At 37.5% G+C, this 23940-nt stretch overlaps 1 protein-coding gene across 1 annotated transcript; it reads right to left on the reverse strand.

The window, feature by feature from the left end:
- Positions 1 to 1195: 1195 nt before the first annotated feature.
- Positions 1196 to 21098, reverse strand: GALR1 (galanin receptor 1). The gene is made up of 3 exons (XM_070749126.1): positions 20385 to 21098; positions 5465 to 5530; positions 1196 to 1513 (listed from the first exon to the last, which is right to left on the reverse strand). Exons 1-3 carry the CDS (start codon positions 21096 to 21098, stop codon positions 1196 to 1198), a joined length of 1098 nt encoding a protein of 365 aa, XP_070605227.1.
- Between the last annotated feature and the right edge of the window lie 2842 nt (positions 21099 to 23940).

Below are 23940 nucleotides of genomic sequence, written 5' to 3' on the forward strand. Positions count from 1 at the left end.
TATACACTTTATGCAAATATCAAGTACCAGAAAAAAATCCACTAGTTTGAAATCCAATCTAATCATAAACCAGGCAGAGAAATAGTTACCGTGGATCCAAATTACAGAATATGCATAAAATTATTGACAGAGGCAAAATGTACTGCTCAAAAGAAATTAAGGGAACACTCAAATAACACATCTTAGATCGGAATGAATGAAATATTCTCATTGAATATTTCATTTGCACAACTATTCCATTTGCACAACAGCATGTGAAATTGATTGTCAATCAGTGTTGCTTCCTAATTGGACAGTTTGATTTCACTGAAGTTTGATTTACTTGGAGTTATATTCTGTTGTTTAAGTGTTCCCTTTATTTATTTATTTTTGAGCAGTGTATAAATTACAATACTATTAATTTTTAATTAAAGAAACAGATTAACAGAGTTAGAAGAGACCTTGCAGGTCATCTAGTCAACCTCCTGCCCAATCAGGAGACCCTACATCTGCCTCTACCTAGGATCAAATTCACCCCCTCCTGATTGTGAGGCAAGAGCTCCACATCTGTGCCAAAGCAACTTGTAACTTCCGATGGTCACTTAATGTCAAATGTAATTTTGATAGATAGAGTCATTCCACAATTCATGAAAATAATAGGGGTCCTCAAACTTGGCAACTTTAAGACTTGTGGACTTTAACTTGCAGAATTCTCCAGCCAGCTGTGCACAAGTCTTAAAGTTGCCAAGTTTGAAGACCTCTGATAATAGGATATTCCAGTTCAACTATTCAATTTCCCTTGTTTCAATTTGAACTCCATTTCATTTGAGATGTAGGCAAACTGAAATATACATATTGAGAATAAAAATGTCTTAAGTGATTTACTTAAGCCATTTGTATATTTATACAGGAAAGAAAATAACATTTTAAACATAACATAAAATAACTAGAGCAATATGAATTTTATATTAATCTTATTTGATTTCTTTTAAATTTAAAACAACTCTGGTATTAAAGTATTTTCTCTATGAATCAGATTTTCCAACTCTTTTCAGTAATAAAATAAATTGAACTTTGATTAGTTGCACACCAATGACCAATACAGAACTTGAAACATTTGCTCATTTTGGGAATTGCCTTTTTTAAACAAATAAAAGCAGCTAGAGCAAGTCCATTCCCATGAAACTGCAGTGGAACAGCGAACCACACTCATTCTTCAAACATGTGTAGAATTAGTAAATGGAGGTGTGTCTATATTACTTTTATTATCTTTCACTTCATTCAGAGGTGAATTGTGACCAATCTGACACTCAAACACTTGCTTATAGGCTTTCCTAAAATTCTCAGAAAGGAATGCATATATAATAGGATTCACTGAAGAATTACTGTAAGCCAGGCAATGTGCTGTTATTCTGAAGAAAAATGAAGCTTGAGTTAACGGAAAGTCTCCAAATTCAGCCCAGAGGTGGACAATGTGATGAGGCAGCCAGGATATTCCAAAAACCACTACAACCACAAGGACAGTTTGAGCTGTCTAAAAGAGAGAAACAATAAATAATGTGAAAAGGCTGTTACACGATTAAGTTATACAAATAATTACTAATGCACCATAAAAGCAATGAAAACAGAAAGGATATGTGGTAAGCAAATGCTCCAGTGAGTTGAGAGGTTTGATAAGAGCAAGGTATTATTTTATGATAGGAATTGATACCTTCAAATCCACAGATAACAATCCTAAAAACACTTGAGTTGAAGTAAGAGCCATTCAATTCTGAATTATATCCTTAGGAGTGCTTTCCAAATTATCCATTGGCATGATGAAGTTTCTGTATTAACCTTGTCAAAATTTTTAAAACAAAAAGCCCCATGTAGACTCCTAGATCTTAACTAACCATGAAGAAATTTCAAACCAAGATATTATAATCACTGGTGCAGAAACCTTTGAAACAAATGTCTATGCGGATAACCAATAGTCAATTTTCCATAGATTATTTGAAATGATGGTTGGTATCACTATAAAATTGAATAAAACTTAATTTATCTTTATCTAAAAGGCTCTGATTGTCATTAATTGAACTAATGATTTTTTTAAAAAATCAATCAACTTGTGTGGTATCATCAGCTGATAATATGGAATCATAATTCTTTCTGTCCATCAACCCAGCTAAAACAAAATATATACTGCTCATACAAATAAAGGGAACACTCAAATAATACATCCTAGATCTGAATGAATGAAATATTCTCATTGGATATTTCATTTGCACAACTATTCCATTTGCACAACAGCATGTGAAATTGATTGTCGATCAGTGTTGCTTCTAAAGTGGACACTTTTATTTCACAGAAGTTTGATTTACTTGGAGTTATATTCTATTGTTTAAGTGTTCCCTTTATTTTTTTTGAGCAGTGTATATTACTTACATTTAATTTATAGGTATCTTTCCTTTGTCCTTTTTTAAAATCCTGAGGTATATATGTTATAACCGATGACAGTTTAAAAAATGAGAAATGAGCCCTTTGAAAGTAGTAATTGCATATAATAGCTAAGAATCTCTTGCAATATCTTATTACATTGCAGCCATTATAGTCATTATACTGTTGTTGACAGGCAACCAGAGAGATTCTGCACTACTGTTGTTTATTTATTGTAATTTTATACATTTTCCTTAAAAAGCAAATTATGTGAAGAATAATTCTGCCAAACATGAAGTACTGTACATTTTAAAATCATTTATGTTTACCTATCAAAGCCAGGCTGTGAATTCTTTTTTTAATCAAATCTTGTAAGGACTCCAACATCTTATATATTATGTAAGATTTCAGCCAGTTGTATTATTCTAATTTAATTATCTGAGATTAAGGGGCGTGCATAAGTGCACCAGTGTGCCTTCCTTCCCTTGTCCAATTGTCTCTCCTTATCTCATTTATCTTTTCTTCCTTTCAAATATGTTCACCTATACTTTTATATCTTATCTTCTATTTGTTTCTTTACTTATATTATTACATATCTTTCTCTTCAATGTGTATTATGTATTGGACTGAATAAATAAATGAATGAATGAATGAATGAATGAATAAATAAATAAATAAATAAAAACTATCTTGTTGGGACTCTATTCCAGAAATGAGGTTAAATCCATATGTTAAAAACAACATATGGAGAAACTATTAGACTTTTTTTATGAAAGTGTTGATGGAGCATTAAAATGGAGTGTTCTGCCCACAACTGGACAGGATTTCTGAGAAAAATACTGAAATTACTAAAAGTAAATTATCAAGTTGTTTTTAATTTGATGGACTACTCATATTTTTTGGGGGTATAACACACATGGAGTATAAGAGGCACCTTATTTTGGGGGGAGGAAAATGGGGGGGGGGAATCTACCTACCAGGTATTTAACTGGCTAGTGTCCTTAGTCTGTTCAGCTTCAGCACATTATTTTATCCCCTGGTTGTTCTGTCTGGGTTTTCCCAGACCTCCACACCCACTGAAAAAACAGCCAGACACTCTGGTAAAATCCAAAAGTAATTTATAGCAGGAAAAAATAAGCACAAAGGAAAACCTGTCTTCACAGCAGACAGGTTACAATACTTTACAACAGGGTCCTGATGTCCAGTCAATTCCAAAAGCTTCTTGCTGGCACACCCCCCCAAGGTTTCAAGAGTCCAAGGCACAAACCAGGATTGTAGCCACCAAAGTTCACAGACAGGTCTCACGAATCTCCAAGATAAAACTCCACAAGCCAGGAAGGGTGGGGCCGCCTTTTATCCTTTCCCAAGAGCACCACACCCAAACCCAGCTGTGACCTCTAATGCTGGAAATATCTAGCCAATTGCGTTCTTCTCTCGTTAGCTCTCCTCTGTCGCATATCTATGAAGTCACTAGCATCTTCCCCCAGGGAATCCAGGCTGCTTGCTGGGGAGAGCTCCCCCTGGTGGAACTCTGGCTGTCCTTCATCTTCAGCCTGGGATTCAGCTTCGTCGTCAGTCTGCCCCTCCTGGTCCTCAGCCTCTGAGCTGGACACCGACAGCAAATCAGCCATTCCCGGAGGGGTCCCAGGCTGAACCACAACACTGGTTAGGGCTGGAAAAAACTTTTTCAGAGGGAGTAGGAATGAAAACAAGTCTGCAAAGACTTAGGGCTGGAAAAAACCTTCTTCAGAGAGAATAGGAATCTGGGAATATTATTAGCACCTAGTTAGGGATGGGGGGGGAAGCTTCGAAAGACCACATTCTGAGTATAAGATGCACCCAAATTTTAGCGGGGGGAAGGTACGTCTTATACTACAAAAAATATAGTATTTATTGTTAGCTAATTTAGGGAGGCAAAATGGCTAGTGACAAATTAGCTAACATAGGACGACAAAATGGCTAATAAAGTGGCTAATATCGGGAAACAAAATGGCTAATATAGGTGTTGTGTTTGGGCTTGGGCCAGCTGTTGCTCCCACAGATGGGAGAGATGCGGCACAAAGTGAGTGCGAAAGCCTGGCTGACAGCCAGGAAGACATGGCAGACAGCCATGAGGATGAGGCCACTGGTTCAGAGGAGTTGGCAGGCAGCATTTCAGGACCCAGCAGACATCCCAGGGGATTTGGCAGGCAGCCACTCAGTCAGTCTATCCTCCTTGGATTCCACTGCAGACCAGTTCATAGACATGTGTAGCCGGGTAGCCATGCAAAGGAGGGCTCAATTAAAGGACTATTACTGGTGATCAGAGTAGCACCTGGGCTGGGTGTGGTTCTTATACTGAGGGCTGGGTGTGGTTCCCCTAATGAGGGCTAAAGGTATAAAAGGGAACAGAGGCAAAAGGCAAACTGTGGCTGTTTATCAGTATGACTTTGTGGTTCCTGCTCTGAAGCTTCTGTTCCGTGCCTTTGAATTTCAACCCAGCCTTTTCAGGCATGTGGGAGGTGAAACCTCTGGGACTAGCTGTTTGCTCTCAAGACTCCAAGATTCAAAGGACTCCTGAAACGTTTCTGCTCCGTGCCGGTTGTCTTTGTTTGCTTTTTAATGTGCTTTGTATTTGGCTGACTTACGTATTGCACTATAGTTTATTCCTGACAATAAGGACTGTTTTGGTTAACCCTTTTTTGTTTGTTTAATACAAGTTTGCTGATTAGAAAAGCATGTGTGTGTTTGATTTCTTTTCCTTAGACTGTTACTAATCGCCTGAGCCCAGTCAGGCAGAACAATAGGGAGACAAAAATGGCATTTCAAAACAGTATACTTATTTTTTAACAATTCTAGTACACCCTCAGAAATCTGTAAAGCTTAGTATCTGTTACCTGTTGTTTAACTCATACAGTAATTTGAACTGGCAACTCCAATATAAGCTATCATTTTTCCACCATTTTTTCCCTTTTTTAATCATAGTATGATGAAGGGAACTCAAACACATACAAATTATTTTGTGACATACTAATTGGTTTAATAAAGATATTGTTCAATTATAGTTTGTTTTATAAGAAAAGCTTTCTACCTTCTTCTTGGATGCTTCTGACTTCTTTGATATGTTCCTCAGCTTCTTATGCAGATGATTGAGGACCTGAAAAATATAAGTACCTTTCATATAATTAGTTTATTTGTACTTTTTTGGCATTTTCTTTTAAATAGGTATTAGTTGATCTTCACAGCAGAAATACCTGAACTGTATTCTACAACTTGCTAAATATATCTATTGTCCTCAAATGCAGACAAATGATGTTTGAAGCACATGGTTTGCAAAAATCTATTGAAAAAAATAGAACTATTGTTCATGCAATTATTGTATAAAACATAATTAATCAAATCAGTAAATAAATCATGTTTTAATTTGATTCATACCATAACATTCACACTGTGTAATGGCAACACCTTAACATGTGATTGTTATTCACCTTGATTAAAAGCATATATGCACAGACCTGTCCTCTGAAATATTGGTCTGATCCTAAATCACCTTATGAAAATCCTGTTCAGATTGGCATCAGTTTATAAGTATTCATCTCATACTTCAGGCTACCATTTTATCCCATTGGACAATTTCCCTGTTGCTATGCCGACCAACTTTTATCTTTCAAACTACCCCTTTTTATTTCTATGGGTGGATCTTCTTGGAGATCAGTATTTTTATGTCTGTAAGAACGCGCGCACACACACACACTCTTATACATACAGTGCAGACACATATAAATGATTGATATAGGTATAGATAACATAAAAAGTTAAGTTGAATTTATATATGCAAAATTATCAAAATCCACATAGATGCAATCATTACTTTCTTTAAAAAAGAAATAGCATCCCATAGCAATAGCAATAGCACTTGGACTTATATAGGTACTTCTTCACAGTGCTTTATAGCCCTGTGCAATTTACAAAATATTGCCCCCAGCAATCTGTGTCCTCATTTTACTGACCTTGGAAGGATGGAAGGTTGAGTCAACCTTGAGCTGATGAGAATCGAACAGCTGAACTGCAGGCAGCCTGCAATCAGCAGAAGTACCTTCCAGTATTTCATTCTAACCACTATGCCATCGGAACTCATGGTTACGTCTATATCTGCTTCATAGAGCTGTTTTATTTCTATTATACTCGTAGAATAGAATAGTAAGTAAAACTCTGTTTTATATAAGGCCAGCAAATTTTGTTAATTAAAAATCCATCAGAAAAATGATTTTTAAATTATTGTTTTTCTTGTTGCTTTATTTAATAAGTGCAATTCCATCACTCAGTTTTCTAAATACCTGAGATAGAACACTCACTCAACTTCCAGACAATAGGGTCCTTGGTTTTTGGAGAAACTGAGAATGAAGTCTTTCCTTCAGGTAACTAGAAATTGTTGATTTGGTGGAACTGCATTTATTAAGAGGAAAAAAAGGAAGAGAAAAGCTCAGAAATTATTATTAGTACAATTGTTAGCACAGTCAGTTAGATGTTTAGATCCATGCTGGCTGGGGAATTCTGGGAGTAAAAGTCCACAAGCCATAAAGTTGCCAAGTTTGGAGACCTCTGGTTTAGGCTGAATTTGAGATTTTTATCCACCTAGCAATCCCTTCCCAAGAACAACATCTGCGATAAGCAGATGTTTGATAGTTTTGAATGTATTGTTACAGGGTGTAAGCTGTTCCAAGCAAAACCACCGTTTGCAATTGACATGTGATGATTCTCTGCAGAGCAGCTATTGAACTCCTGTAATTGGCTAGACTGAAGCAAACTGTAAACAGTCTGGAGATGCAGTGCTCATATTTTTATTTGAGGATAATGCATAGTACAGATGTTTCACAGCAACTTCATGATGGTTAGTAACACAAACCAGACTCATCAGCCACTTTAATAATTTTAAAACTGAAAAATATTGGTGTTTACACAAATAGTTTAAAGCTAGCCAAACCTTTTAGTTTTAGTTTTTAAACATTTTAGTTCAGTGTAAAAGTTAAACATTATATCAGGGGTGGGTTCCAACTTATCACGCATGAGCATTGCCAGAAAAAATATTTTAAAAAATATTTTAAAAGCCATAAACAAGATGGCAATTATTATTATTATTAGTATTTATTAGACTTGTATGCTGCCCTTCTCCGAGGACTTGGGGCGCAATGCATGCACAGTGTCAGAAACTCAGTTTCTGCACATGTGCAGAAGAAAAAAAATCCCTCCCCCAAAATTTCCCCCCAAAAAAGATGGCAGCGCCCACGGATCGGCACCGACTGAACCCATTCCGTAACATCATTGTGACATCATCAGTGGGTCACTACCAGTTCAGACAAGCTGGGCCAAACCGGGAAGAATTCAGTTCTGCATTATATGTCCGTTTAGATCCCTTACCTTTCCTATAAAATAAAATCAGAGGGATATATTTCCTTCTTTTAAAAAAAAATCTTTAACCCCAAACCTACATCCCCCCTCTATAAGCTTAACATATTAGAAATGTGTGCCCATTGTTTATTATAGTGACAGAGGAAAATGTCATTTATTGTGGTTATTGATGTTGACAGAAAGATGAATACACTATGCAAAAATTATCTACATTTATTCTCTTGAAATAGAAGCAAATCCTTGTTTTAAGAATAGATGCAGGTTTTTTGCTAGCATGACTACTGCTAGAAATAAATACTATTATAAATTATTATACCTGTGTACAAGAACATAGAACTGTAATTTGAAGAATACACGCACTGAATCCTATAGAATTTATATTCAAGTAGACTTATATAAGACTGTGCTGTTAGAGAATCAGAAAAAAAAATGATTTTTTTCAGTTGACAAAAGAAGATTTTACCATACAAAAGAATGGATAACATAGAAAATTAAGAAATAATATATAGGTGCAATTCTCAAATATTTAGTAGAATCATCAGGTTAATTTTCCATATTTTCCATACTTTACCATAACCATTAATTTTTTTAAGGTATAGATTTTCATTTTGTAGAAAAAACTCCTTCTTATAGATCTTTTTTCTATAAATGCATGATTGATGCCTGTATATGTATACTACAAAGTTAACATGCTCCTTTGTTGAGATTGTTTTTTAGAAAAAATATATGCAGAGATAACTTAGATATGTCTCATTGTAGATCACTGCAAATCAATATAACAAAATATTTCAATATTCACTTCCTTCCTACTCTTTGAATTTAGGAAAACTTGAGGATAATTTCAATATGTTATTTTCATACATAGTAGTGGATGAAAATAGATTTCATTAAAAGACAGTCTTCTCTTAGAAGGAACTTATAATTAATAGAGAAAATTATTCCACTTATAAAAATGCTGCTTAAGTTTCAATGTAATGTTCTTTAATGTTGTAAAACTTTATTACTGGAGTGTTAAGTAAGGAAAATATATAGAGAAGGCAGAAGAACTGTTGGAATTTTTGTCAGGAAGCAAAAATATTTTTCTTGGAAATAAGATTAAAAAAATATAGTGCTGGAAGCCATTAATAATATTTTACAATTAATTATTTCAAATTACTAATTTTAAAATCTGTAAATTCAGCAATGTTTTTTTAAAATAAAAGGATCATTATTCAGAATTATTCTTGTTATGATTTATAAGTTGCGCCATCACTTACTGCTTCATTACTTCCATTATAGACTACATTACTGTACTGGACATAATAGCTTCTGTTCATGGACTGAGTATATTGAGATCACAGCCAACTCTAATAGTTTCCAGCACAAAATATGGTACAATACCATAACATTTCCAAGGAAAACAGCCTAAATTTCCCTATATATAGCAATTTATCTATTTTATTCATATACAAATCTCTTTGGATCCAGTTCTCATTTTGATTATTGAATTAATCCTTCTGTACCATTTCAGCATTCATACTAAGAAACTGCTTTTGGAAAATATTTTTTTCTGCAACTTTTAAATTGTTTGTTGAGATTATGAATCAGTGAATGAATGGGGATTAATTGTATAATGCTTTTTTCAGAATCAAGAATAAATAGAAATAAACATAAAATGTTTTTATCTCTGGAAAAATGTAAGATAATAAATTATATATAAATTGCCTAATTAGTATTTAAATGCTACAGTAAAATTATCATAATCATATCTAAATAGTATTGCCTAAAATGTCCAAAAATAAAGCATTGTCTCACAAGATGTCACCAGTGGTTTTAGATAACTGCTTATAATTAAAAAGAGTAGGTATCATTTAAACATAGCTAATAAGTTAATATTTCTGGAATCAATAGGATAAATTAAATGGAACTGTCTATCCATCTATCCATCCATATTCATTCCTTTCTTCTTTCCTTCATTTATTTAATAGCAGAAAGGAAAATGATAATTGAAGACCATCCTCAGGGAAACAAGTCAGACTTTTGCAACTAATCTGTCCTTCACTGCGATATAAAGATAGATTTTTTTAAAAAAAAATTCCTGTTAACAGGCACCTAAAGTAATTTATCACTGCTTGCCCAGTAAGATAAGAAAAAAAGATTGTTTCTTAAATGAAGAAGAGGGGCGGAGATGGGCGGCATATAAGTCTAAATAATAATGATGATGATGATGATGATGATGATGATGATGATGATGATAATTGGTGTTTGAAGCAGAATCAGCTATTTTCCAGTTGAGAAAAATTCACCCCAGTGTAAGAAGGCTTTCAGATATAGGACTGATTCCTAAATTGCCAATTTTGCCATCCACCTTTATATATCAGCATTAGAAAAAGATCTCTTTGCAAAGTTCCTAAAAAGGTACAATATCAGGACACCTTACAATACTAAAAGAAACGCTGATGTAAAAATGTCCTGATAATTCTAACTGAATTTGGAGAAAGGATGGTAAAGCAAATTAAAAGAAAATGGGATAAAGAAATGGGGAAAGAACACTACTTCTATTTTCTCCATGTTCCCAGTGATGTTAGTAGTTAAGGCAAAGAGGTTATAAAGCTCTCTTTGAAGGAGGTAGTATCATTTGCTTTGAAAGAAGCTCTAATGTCCTTTCTTGAAGATATCAAGGCTGGAACCAGAAACAGCCAGCCAGTTTGATATAGTGGTTAAAGTGATGGCTTAAAACCTAGGAGACTGTGAGTTCTAGCCCCATTTTATGCCTCCCAAACTGACTGTAGCTTTAGGCCAGTCACTATCTCTCAGCTCAACCTACCTCACAAAGGTCGGTGGTTGTTGTTGTTGTTGTTGTTGTTGTTGTTGTTGTTGTTGTAGTGAAAATATGAGACCCAGCTGTACATCTCCACCCCATGTCTAGTCAGTGAAGCAGTGGAAGTGATGTGCCGGTGCCTGGAGGCTGTTGGGGTCCTCCTCGATCCACAGCTCACATTAGAGAACTATCTTTCAGCTGTGGCGAGGATGGCGTTTGCCCAGGTTTGCCTGGTGCACCAGTTGCGGCCCTATTTGGACCGGGAGTCATTGCTCACAGTCACTCATGCCCTCATCACCTCGACGTTCGACTACTGCAATGCTCTCTACATGGGGCTACCTTTCAAAAGTATTCGGAAACTTCAGATCGTGCAGAACGCGGCTGCGAGAGCTATCATGGGCATTCCCAGATATGCCCATGTTTTGTCATCACTCTGCAGCCTGCACTGGCTGCCGATCAGTTTCCGGTCACAATTCAAAGTGTTGGTTATGACCTATCAAGCCCTACATGGCATCGGACCAGAATACCTCCGGGACCACCTTCTGCCGCACGAATCCCAGCGACCGATTAGGTCCCACAGAGTTGGCCTTCTCCGGGTCCCGTCGATGAAACAATGCCGTCTAGCGGGACCCAGGGGAAGAGCCTTCTCTGTGACAGCCCTGGCCCTCTGGAATCAGCTCCCCCTGGAGATTAGGACTGCCCCCACCCTCCTTGCCTTTCGCAAACTTTTGAAAACTCGTCTATGTCCCCACGCATGGAGGAATTGATATATCCTTAGCTGCCTTTCATTTTATGGATGGTATGTTTAGGCTGTATGACTGTTTTTAATAGGGGTTTTTTAAAGAGTGTTTTAACATTGGATTTGTATATGATGTTTTATTGTTGTGAGCCACTCCGAGTCCTCGGAGAGGGGTGGCATACAAATCTAATAAATTATTATTATTATTATTATTATTATTATTATTATTATTATTTATTTTATTTATTTATTATTTAGATTTGTATGCCGCCCCTCTCCGCAGACTCGGGGCGGCTCACAACAAAGTGAAAAACAATTTACAACAAATCTAAATTACTGTTTAAAAATATTTAAAAGACCCCATTTTCTAAACACACATACATACAAGCATACCATTAATAAATTGTATATGCCCGGGGGAGATGTCTCAGTTCCCCCATGCCTGACGACAAAGGTGGGTCTTAAGGAGCTTACGAAAGGCAAGGAGGGTAGGGGCAGTTCTAATCTCCGGGGGGAGTTGGTTCCAGAGGGCCGGAGCTGCCACAGAGAAGGCTCTTCCCCTGGGGCCCGCCAACCGACATTGTTTAGTTGACGGGACCCGGAGAAGGCCCACTCTGTGGGACCTAATCGGTCGCTGGGATTCGTGCGGCAGAAGGCGGTCTCGGAGATATTCTGGTCCAGTGCCATGAAGGGCTTTAAAGGTCATAACCAACACTTTGAATTGTGACCGGAAGTTGATCGGCAACCAATGCAGACTGCGGAGTGTTGGTGAAACCTAGGTAAGCCCATGACTGTTCTCGCAGCTGCATTCTGCACGATCTGAAGTTTCCGAACACTTTTCAAAGGTAGCCCCATGTAGAGAGCATTACAGTAGTCGAACCTCGAGGTGATGAGGGCATGAGTGACTGTGAGCAGTGAGTCCCGGTCCAGATAGGGCCCCAACTGGTGCACCAGGCGAACATGGGCAAACGCCCCCCTCGCCACAGCTGAAAGATGGTTCTCTAATGTGAACTGTGGATCGAGGAGGACGCCCAAGTTGCAGACCCTCTCTGAGGGGGTCAATAATTCCCCCCCCCCAGGGTAATGGAAGGACAGATGGAATTGTCCTTGGGAGGCAAAACCCACAGCCACTCCGTCTTATCCCGGTTGAGTTTGAATCTGTTGACACCCATCCAGGCCCCAACAGCCTCTAGAAACCGGCACATCACTTCCACTGATTATTGTTGTTATTATTATTATTATTATTATTATTATTATTATTATTATTATTATTGGAGGATGATATATGTTCACTTCATTGATTTATTTACAAAATAATAAAGAAAGGATAAGCATCTAGTAAATAAAATAAATTAGAATAAAATGGAGTGGAACGGAACAGAACAGAACAGAATTCTTTATTGGCCAACTGTGATTCGGAACACAAGGAATTTGTTTTTGGTGCATATGCTTTGATTATACATAAAATAAAAGATGTATTTGTCAAGAATCATGAGCTACAACACTTAGTGGTTATCATAGGGTACAAATAAGCAATCAGAAATCAATCAATATCAATATAAATCGTAAGGATACAAGCAACAAGTTACAGTCATATAGTCTTAAGTGGGAGGAGATGGTTGATAGGAACAATGATAAATGATAAAACAATGAATAGCTTGACAGTAGTGAGGGGATTATTTGTTTAGCAGGGTGATTTTTTGGGGGGGAAACTGTTCTTGGTGTGCAGTGCTCTATAATGACATTTTGAGGGTAGGGTTGAAACAATTTATGTCAAGGATGCGAGGGGTCCATAAATATTTTCATGACCCTCTTTTTAACTCATGTAGTATACAGGTCCTCAATGGAAGGCAGTTTGGAAATAATTGTTTTTTAAGTAAGCTAGTTGCCAAAACTATTTAAGGCCAAAAGAGTAGACTGCATGGTGCTCACCAACTCAAGTCATCTCTTTAACTCCTGAGAGAAAGGTGCAACATAAATCTAGAAAATAAATAAAATTGGCTACTCATTTTGTTCAAATTTGTATAGGCCTCTTGGAAAATGCTGCACCTGATTAAACAGAGTATCTTCTGATGAACTATAATTAAGTAACAATGCATGGATCTGCCCTTAACTGTCCTAGTCCATAGCATTCACAGACATGCAGATGAAGTCTTGTATTTTTATTTAAAAAGTTTTCAAATAGAACTCTTAATGGTAAAAAGAGTGGAACATAGTCCCTTACACGCAAAATATCAAGCCCATAAAACTCAACCAATTTAAATTAAAAACAAGAGGGTCAAATAAATATGACTTGAAGGCCTAGGATCACTACTTGAAAAGGCAGGTTAAAGAAAACATATTAGTGAAATAAATAGAGAATTGCCTCCAACGGTTCTCCTTATATAGAAGTGGCAAAACCCTAATTTCTTTCTTCAGAGGAGCAAAGGTCTCTTTGGCCAATAAGCTTTTGTTCAGCCATCCTCTCTTCAGGAGCTAGAGTGCAGTACTGCAGGCTACTTCAGCTAACTGCTAGCTGTATAGTTCAGCAGTTCAAATCTCACCACTGGCTCAAGGTTGACTCAGCCTTCCATCCTTCCGAGGTGGGTAAAATGAGGAACCAGATTGTTGGGGGTAATATGCTGATTCTGTAAACCACTTAGAGAGGGCTGTATGTGAGATGAAGCAGTATACAGTGTTCCCTCGATTTTCGCGGGGGATGCGTTCCGAGACCGCCTGCGGAAGTAAATACACCATTTTTGGCTATGGACAGTATCACAAGCCATCCCTTAACACTTTAGACCCCTAAATTACCATTTCCCATTCCCTTAACAGCCATTTACTCACCATTATTACTGGTACTCACCATTGAATAAAACAGTGATCTTGATATTTATAAACATAATTATTTATTAACAATAATTATTATTTTTTGTTATTTATTTGCAAAAATTATTAGTTTGGCGATGACGTATGGCATCATTGGGCATGAAAAACTGTGGCATAGAAAAACAATTGCGAAGTATTTTTTAATTAATATTTTTTTAAAAACCGTGGTATAGGCTATTCGCGAAGTTTGAACCCGCGAAAATCGAGGGAACACTGTATACATAAGTCAAAATACTATTGCTATTGATTGGGGGGTGGCCTTTAGCTCCACTCTTTTGATCTCAGATGCTTTTTCTGGCTGCTAGGCAAGGATGGTTGAAATTTTTCCAACTTAGTCCCTTCAGACTGAACGACCTACTATAGCTCCTCTTCATCTGCTGAGTGTGATATTAACATCCACACACTTCAGAAAGAAAACATGATCAAGCTGAAAATGAAAAATGCATCAAAAATTAAATAAGATAAAATCGCCTTCTCATCTATTCCTTGCTGAAATTGGGATGCTTCTGAACTGGAAAAAAAGTATTTAAAGTAAGCACGTATAAATTGTGCTCAGAAAAACCTTTCCATCTGGGAAAAGCCCTTTGAGGGTTTTTATGCAGTAATAGATCAGATAGATCTTGTAAATACACCATCCACTCACTGGCGTTACAACTTCCCTCCCAGAATCCTGGGACCAATATATTATATATGTTGGTGTGATTTAAGGGAATTTAAAATGATGAGATGGTCTCAGATATATAAACATTTAATTTTGAGTCAGTGGATTCTATGTAGGCCAAGAGATTGATAATTCCACTAAAATATAACTAAGTATTAGTAGAAAGAGGTGTTTTACTTCCTTCAAGGTTTAATAAGGTGCACAGGGCCTAATTGGAAGATGGTAATAACATACTATATAGTAAGCCTACCTAAATTATTTCCAGTCATACCACTTCCAATAGAAGAGAATGGAATCAACAGCTGTCCGAAAGTTGCGTGGGGGCGGATGAACTCGGCCACGGTGCGCTCAATGGTTTGTTTATGGGCAATCTCGCAAAACAGCTTAGTGATCATGTGACTAGGAGGGTGTGGCCAACTTGATCTCACTCATGTCAAGGGTTAGGATTAGGGTTGGGGTACCTCTCTTCGCATCAAAGGCCTCAGCAAGATACAATTTCTCCATCTATTTGCTACTACTGTGTATCCAAAATATACTATTTAATCATATGTATATATGCCATATGTGTACATACATATTAAAAACAGGTACACAAAAATATAAACTGTCTACTAAATATACTCTGTGTCTATTTGTACACACACACACACACCTCTTCTAAAACTATACACATTCAACCTCACTTACTGCGTTTGGAAAACACATCCAGAGTCCACTTTCTGCTACACATTTAACCAGTACATTAGAACATTACTTATGCCTTCAGATGCATTGTCCTAGTTTGAACATGATTGTTAGAGCCAGGAGATGTCATGGATTGAGTAAAAGTGGTGAAACACACTTAACAGTGTTCTTGCTTAGCAACCAAAATTTGGGGCTCAATTATGGTCATAGGTCAAGGACTATCTCTGCCTTCCTCTGCATGGCAGCTGCCTTCTCCTTTCTGGAATTTTTCCTCTCTGTTAGAGGCACCAAAATAATTGAGACAATGTAAGGTTTCCTTCTAAAGCAGGGTGTTAGGCTAGATGAATTCTCAGATATCTTCCAGCCCTAAATTGCTGTGCTATTTCAAGGTGTCTTCTGAAGCCACGTCTAGTGCCAGGGTTTGTAATGCCCTCTTCCTCTCCTCTCTCTCTCTCCCTTCCTTCCTTCCTTCTTTCTTTCTTTCTTTATCTTTTTCTTTCTCTCTCCATTTCTTTCTTTTTGTTTCTGTCTCTCTCTCTTTCTTTCTTCTCTCTCTCTCTCCCTTCCATCCTCCCTCTCTCTGTCTCTCTTTCCATTTCTTTCTTTGTCTCTTTCTCTATCTCTTTCTCTCTCTCTCTCTCTCACACACACACACACACACACACACATACAGAGAGAGAGAGAAACACAAAAACACACCCCTACCTGGTCTGGGCACAAAGTATCTGTTGTTATAGAAGTTTTCATTTATCTCTATAATACATTTTATATTAATCAATACCCTATCTCTCAACTACGTAAAGCCTATATACATTTATTTGGCAGTAAGGCTATTCTCTTTCAGTGGGATTTACTCCTAATAGATACATGTGATTGCAGGCAGGCAGCTAGCTCCGATGTTTAATAGGCTCTAAGTAAAATTTCTACATTAACAAAATTATAGAATGGACAAACTAGTTTGATTTAGCTCTGGGTGACATATTCAGCTAAAACACATCTTTATTTTACTTGGTTTAGACACAAATGTCACTCTACCTCCATGGTAGAGAAATATTCTAGAGGAATTATTTCTACTTCTTAAGCCATTCTTTCTGGGAAACTGAAGAAATTAATACCACCATAGCTATTCATTTTATAACAAGCTTATCAGAACAAGTAGAAAATCAATACACAACATGAAATGATGTTTCCTCTGTTGTTTCCTTGAAATCAGTTTCCTCTGACTTCAAAATTACCTTAATACAATTAAAAGTTTCTTTCATATATACTTGGTTTTTGATTCTAGATCAACTGCTTTGCATTAAGACTGCATACCTTCTTAGTTATAATCACAGCATGTGCAATTTATCAACATAATCTACAATTTCAAACTTTCAGGCTGAGGATTGGATAAGAACAATTATTACAAAAATCTGAAAATATTGCTTTGTGTTGATATGTATTGTTTGTTAATATTTGAATTTCCTTCTCCTTTTCCTTTTTTTTACAAATGGAGAAATGAATGACTTTCAAACTATGTGATTGCTGACCAAAATTCTGTTTGTTAAAATTTTCAGGTCATCTCCTTCTTTTTCCATTCTTCCTTCCCCCCCTCATTAGCTATGATTATCCATTCAATGGCTTGTTAATCATTTAATGTTACATTTCTACTCATCTTAGTTTTCATGATAAATTTACTGTGCAAACTAATAAAATACAGTTATTATGTCTCATATCCCGCCTGTTCACCTTTTGATACCTTACTGACATCTCAAGTGCCCTAATGAAGACATCCGTTCCAACAGAAGAGGGTGACATTCAGTTCTCTCTTCTAAGGACACTGTCTGTGATGGATTGGAAGAAAACACTTAGATGTGGCAACCAACCAAAATCATAGGACATCATCTTTAGAAGTAATGAGGGAATTAAGGCGAAGTGGAGAAATTCTGCTACTGTAATTCCATTTCCCACCAGTATCTACCTTATACTTTTCCTAATGGTAAAAATTAAAAAAAAGATCCTATACAGTATTTAACTCTAAATATACAAAATACATTTCTTATGATATATTTTATGGGTTGAATAAAATAGAACAAATTACTACTAAGTATATAATTCCTTTTGCTTCTGGAAAAATAGCAAAAAGAAAAAAAATTTTTTACGTACCTTTAGATCTCGTTCTTTTCCTAGTTTTTCTATAAAACAATGTTATTTCAATGAACTTTTTAAAAATAGTAACAATTCCAGATGTTAAGATGGAGAAAACAGAAGTCAGCATGGATGTTATTTCCCACACCCCCATCCCACCCGTTCACAAACAGCTACATCAGGTCATAGCACTGAAGAAAAACTTTTGTGGCCAATCTGCGCATAATGGTTGTGTAATTCAAACAGCGGAATTTGAGGATATCTTGTGCCAGCAAGTAAAAAGGGAATAGGCAAAACAAGCAGTATTGCCGGAGCATTCCAGCCAATGATATTTGCAAGTAGTATTAATATTATCTAAAAATAGATAGCTGTTGTGTTGATCTTTCACAAGACTTTTCATTTGCTGAGAAGAAAGCTTGGGCTTGGTTTTAATAGATCTTAAAGGGAAACATCTAACATTCAAATCATTTTCTCCCATTATGAATGATATCCGTAGCATTGCTACATATAGTAATTTGGAAATGGTGGCCAAAGGCTGTCCTGGGTTACAAATTGAGTCAACAAGAATAGCTTTGTGCTTTGCTAATCAGATAATCCTCTTTTAATTCTAGCATGCAAAGGTATCCAATACTAAAGAATATATGTAGCTCCGGGTTGGAACCGTTGAGTTCTTGGTGTTCTCAAAGCTTAGTTATTTTCCAGCCAAGCTTAGAGAATGCCAAAAAACCAATACATCAAGGTATGTGCATGGAATTCCCACTCAGAGGTCACATACTAGGTACTAACAGTCTCACCTCACTGAACATTAATTAAATATAGATATGTCCCCTGAACAGGATACAGAATTTTGTTCCATTCAAGCATTCCCCATACATGTATCTTGAAGAGGATATACAATTAGCCATACTTTCTATTATCCACACATAAGGCAGGCAGCTATATAAGGAAAGATTTGCAGACTTCTAACAGCATAGACATCCTGCTACATAAATAAGACTGCAGATAGGTCAACAGAAGTGACCCATTGCTTAATTATCCATTAACAAGATGTGAATGGGCATAGTGCATTCCCTCTCCACCTCCCAAAAATATTGTTCTGGTATTTCTGGTGTTTAAAATGGAATATTTTCCTATTTCATTTTATTTTTCAGCTTTCCAGCTATTTTTCCCCCCATTTAATGCAGATGATAAATCAGAACAGGTGCATGGTATTTAACATGTTTTTGTTTTTGGAAAACTTGGACTTACAGGCATTCCAAGTGAAACTTCTCACTGTTATTCTGAAATTAACAGATGTTTCATTAGGCGGTTGAAATAAACTTTGTCTTATCTTCTCTGCATCCTTCCAATTTTAGTCTTTGTGAAACTGAAGCGAATGCTTCAAAGATAAATGATCAATATTACAAACTGGGATGGTTTCAAGTAGGTAATAATTTATTTTCATGCCAGCAACAAGTACTAACTTTAGAGAAAGAACTGTGTGAATTGTTCCAGATTCAAGGGAACCAGATTCAAGATTCAGAGAAAGCGAATCGGAATCTTGAGTTCTCAGGATTTCTGTTGATTCTCTCTCATTCAGCCAGATATATAAATAAGTTCATCATTTAAGGATTAAAATCAATAGCAGATTTTTAACTGAAAGTCATAGTGCAACATTAGGATCAGATAGACCAGCTGGCTTTCTTGGGGTCACAATTCATACTTTACCAAACATAACAGAAAATTTCCTTTGATAATAATAATTTATTCAAGGCTCAGTCAATATTTCATTCATCTAGCCACTGATGGCAATTCTGGGATATATTTCAAGAACCCTTACTTATTGTCAGCTCTTAATAGATGATTCAGAAAAGCAGAGGTTCACAAGCAACTTAAAGGAGGAAATCAAATAAAACAAAAAGCAAATAATCCTGATTAAATACCTGTATAGGCAAATAGCAAAACTTGCTCTGGGTACTGCTTCTTCCTTTAATGGGCAACTATAATACTGTACTACGAAGTTGAATAACCCTATACTGTATATAGATTAACATTTAATTAGTGCTACATTGATTTCTTTTTCAAACTTAATTCTAACAAATCTCTGGGTTTTCACTTTTAAGGAAGAACCTGACATAAATTCATTGATCTTTTGAGAGATCAGAGTGCTACAAAACTTGAAATCTCCTGCTCCAAAATATCCTCCAAAATACTTCATCTATAACTTCCTTAAGCATCTATACATCTGAAGGGGAATAGAATAGAATAGAATAGAATAAGAATAGAATAGAATTTTATTGGCCAAGTGTGATTGGACACACAAGGAATTTGTCTTGGTCTTGGAATTTGTCTTATGTACTCAACAGAATATCCCCAAATGTAACTTTAACCCTGGTCACTGTTGTTCAATATATAATAATCCTGCATCAGATTATGTGCTGGAATTGAAAAGCACTAGAAAGTGTGGTTAAAACATTGAACAGTACCTTGTACAATCCTCTCTCAACTATTCACTCAAGTGTTTGTTATTTACTTTGGCATTACAGAACAACACACAAAAGAAATAGAAAGAAGCACCATTAGAGGTAAGATACAAGTTGCACATTTCTACATTATCACCTTGTATAGACACTGGACAAACTACAGTACTGTGTATTCTTGCTGCATCAGGTTTCTGTGATTCTGGGAGAGGGTGTCTCATGTATTTGTAGGTTAGAACCTCCATCCTTATGAACCTCACTTACCTTAGCATAGCAAAAGGAGATGAGCAGCAGAGGTAGCAAATAGCCAAAGATGAAGGTACACAAGACATACACTTTCTTGTGCTGGTGATTGGGCCAGACTTCCCAACAAAAGGTCTGGTTGAGGAATTTTTCATGGACAATGCGTTGGTGGTGAGCCACAGGGGAAGCCATGGCAATAGAGAGAAGCCAGATGACCCCTACCCCCAGTAGTGCGTTACGGGACACCCGCACGGATGAGGAGCGCCGGGAATGCACAATGGCCACATAGCGGTCCACAGACATAGCCGACAGGGTAAATATGCTGACCAACATGGAGACCGTGAAGAAGTAGTGAATAAACTTGCAGATAAAGGTCCCCAGAGCCCAGTTGGGCAACATGTACACGGTTGACTGGAAAGGAATGCAGAAGAGCAAATAAGCCAAGTCAGCGATGCTCAAGTTGAGCACAAAAATGTTGGTGGTGCTCCGGGGTTTGCCCGGCTTGCTCCTGGCCAGCACCGTGATGACCAAAGAATTGCCCAACACGCCCATGGTGAAAATGAGACCGAAGGCAATCAAGGTGACAAAATTCTCGACGCCGATTGCAGAGAGCAAGCTGGCTTGGTCCTTCTCCGAGGACCGGTGGAGGGAGGACCCGGAGGCATTGAAGTCCAGCCAGGGCGAGTCCCAGGTCTGGTTCCGTTCGCCGGGAAGGGCAGGGGCTTCGGCTGCCATGCTCCGCTGCGCCGCCCTTGGGAAGGAAAGCAACCTCGGGAGGCGACAGGGTCCCGCGCGTGGCTCGCACCGAAATCCACTCGGAAGGATGCGCTGGCCAACCACCTCCGCTAACTCCGCGTGGAGACTCTCCCGAAGGCTGAGCCCTCTCTTTCCTCTCCTTGCCCCCTCGTCCCTGCTCCCCCGCCTACTAAGTAGCAGCTCCAAGGAGGGAAGGGGAGAGATGCGAGCCGGCGCTGCTCCTGGCTTTTCAAAGAAAGCTCCGTGCGCACCCAAGACTGTCGCTTCCCCACGACCCACGCTGCCCTCCGTTCCAGTCCGTCCCCAACCTGCTTTGCTCCCTTGCAAATGGGAAACTTCCCACTACTTAGCCGGGCTGAGCTTGGAAAGACTTCTTTTTCTGTGTGTCTTTTTTTTCTCCCCTGAGAACGACTACCAGCCCTTGGACACACTCCTGAGCTTCCCAAAACCGACGCGCTTTGGGTGCCTTTTTTCCCCTTTGCCTGCTTTCCTGGCTCCCAGCGGCCGAACGCGGAGCTTAGCCGGGGCACTGACTGTCCAGCGGCAGCCGGCAGTGTGTTGCCTGGCGCCCTCGCTGCTTTTTTTTCTTCCCCCCTCCTCGTTTCTGCCACTGTCACGCTCCTCCCTCGGCTTGCTTGACGTAGGGTGAACTCTGGCAAGCCAAATTCAGGGGCCAGGTCGGCTTCCCACGTTTCCTACACCCACGTTCAATGAGTAAAAAACCCGGGTCTCTTACTATCTCCCCACTCACCCACCCTCCTCTAGGAAACGCTGCCCTTTTCCCCTGCCTGGAATTAGCACCATTTAAGAATCCGGTGGGATCGATGTCCCTTTTTATGCTGTTCCTTTCCTTTTTCCACTTCATTTTGGCGAAGGCCACCTCAACCTAGCCATATAGTAAATTACACTCAGGATAATGGAACACTCGGAATAATGTAACTGCCGTCTGGACATTTGTTATTATACTTCTAATATGCCTTTTTTCTCAAGGAGCTCAGAGCTGCAAGTAAGCTTTCCCTCCCATCATAAGCTGGGCAACCCAGTAAGGTAGGTTGGGTAGAGAGACAGAGGAGCCAAACAAGCTAAGCATGAAAGCATCCTGGTTTGGTTTGGTTTGGAAGTCAGATTTGTAACTCTCTTTTCACACCAAGCAAAGAAAACAGCCCCAGTTCAAAAAAAAAAATTCAACCAAAGGTCAGTTGTTAGCTCAAAACTAATGGTGTTGTTTTGGCTGAAAATTTTAAATTATAATCCTTTTAGCATACAGAAAAATGCTTGGTTGTAATGTAAAAACAACGAAAGCAAATAAAAAACCCCTCTCTCTGCGATTGATGTCGCAGACAAATACCGTAGGTAGGAAAAAAGTTTGCTGTTCTAAATACCTTGTTATTCCTATTCTATTAATCTGCTTCTACAGTAGAATATAGTAGTAAAAGTAGCGGAGAGGGGCGGCATACAAATCTAATTAATAAATAAAATAATAATAAATTAGTTGGATGCTGCATTTTCCTTTCAGTCCATGCTCTGTATTGTAACTTATCTCAATTTGTGGATCTAAATCCTTTCATTAAAAGAAAATGCATTGTTAGAAGATTATCTTCAAGCGGCTTCCTTCAGTTATTTATAAGAAATGTGAACATAAGTAAAAATATCTTAGAAGATTATCTTCAAAAGGCTTCATTAGTTATTTACAAGAAATGTGAACATGTAAAAATACCTTCATCTTTTGCATCCATGTTTTCCTGCATAAAACTTTACCTTGCTTATTTTTTATCAAGTTATTTAGTTCTTTGTAGTGAGTGTCCTTCTCCCCTCAGAACACAGTGCCCTTGAATTTGTTTTCTCTCTTAAAAATGTCACCAAAGTTCCATTTCCTGTCTTCAATAGCCGGCAAAAGACAATCTGTGTCCATTAGCACTCTACACATTACTGTCATTTTGCAACTGTTTGTTAAGTACTAGAATATTTTTTTAAAAAAATCTGTGTCTTTGATATATCGAAGTCTACATCAGTATCAATATCAAAGACTAACACGAGTCAGTACAATTTGGTTCATCATTCTTGCCGACTGCTCAAGAATATGATTTAATTTGTACAGTAATATTGAATATAGCATTAAACTGTGGTCATGAACTGAGCCCCAAGATTCTATGCAATAAATTATAAATAGACAGAAAATATAGCTTTCTTTTAAGTATTTTTATTTAATCTTTTTCTTCTTGTCATCTCTTCTTCTTCTCCAAGATCGAGTTATACTCTTCAATTGTGAGTGGCATGTGAAATACAGTAAATAAATTTGTATCTGTGCATGTATCTATCTCTAATCTGTATGGAAATTATCACTAAAATATTCTGCTATAAGTGGGATTGTATGACTGCTAATCTATTCCAATATTCTTATCAAAATTGTGTTAAATTCTATGTGTTTTGGAATTTGGACAAATAAATCAAAAGTACTTTACATTTTTATTTTCTTTCTTCAATTATATTTAAAAGCCAAGTGCTTGGCTGTAGTACTATAAATTCTCAAGTACTGTAGTTAGAATGTCTACATTTTCAGGGTAAGACCCATTTGTAAGGCAATTCATCAGGAGCATTTTTAAATTGCAATTGGTTGCATCATCTGTACAAGAAGCAGGATTATAATCAAAGAGAGGATCAACCTAGAAATAAAGAGAAACTTACTAACAGAACAATTAATTAGTGGAACAGCTTCAGAAGTTGTAGGTGTTCCAACAACTGGAGGTTTTTAGGAAGAGATTGGACGACCACTTATCTGAAATGGTATATAAGGTCTCCTGCTTGAGTAAGGGCTTGGACT

The sequence above is a fragment of the Erythrolamprus reginae genome, chromosome 3, assembly GCF_031021105.1.
Source record: "Erythrolamprus reginae isolate rEryReg1 chromosome 3, rEryReg1.hap1, whole genome shotgun sequence".
Classification (NCBI taxonomy): Eukaryota; Metazoa; Chordata; class Lepidosauria; order Squamata; family Dipsadidae; genus Erythrolamprus; species Erythrolamprus reginae.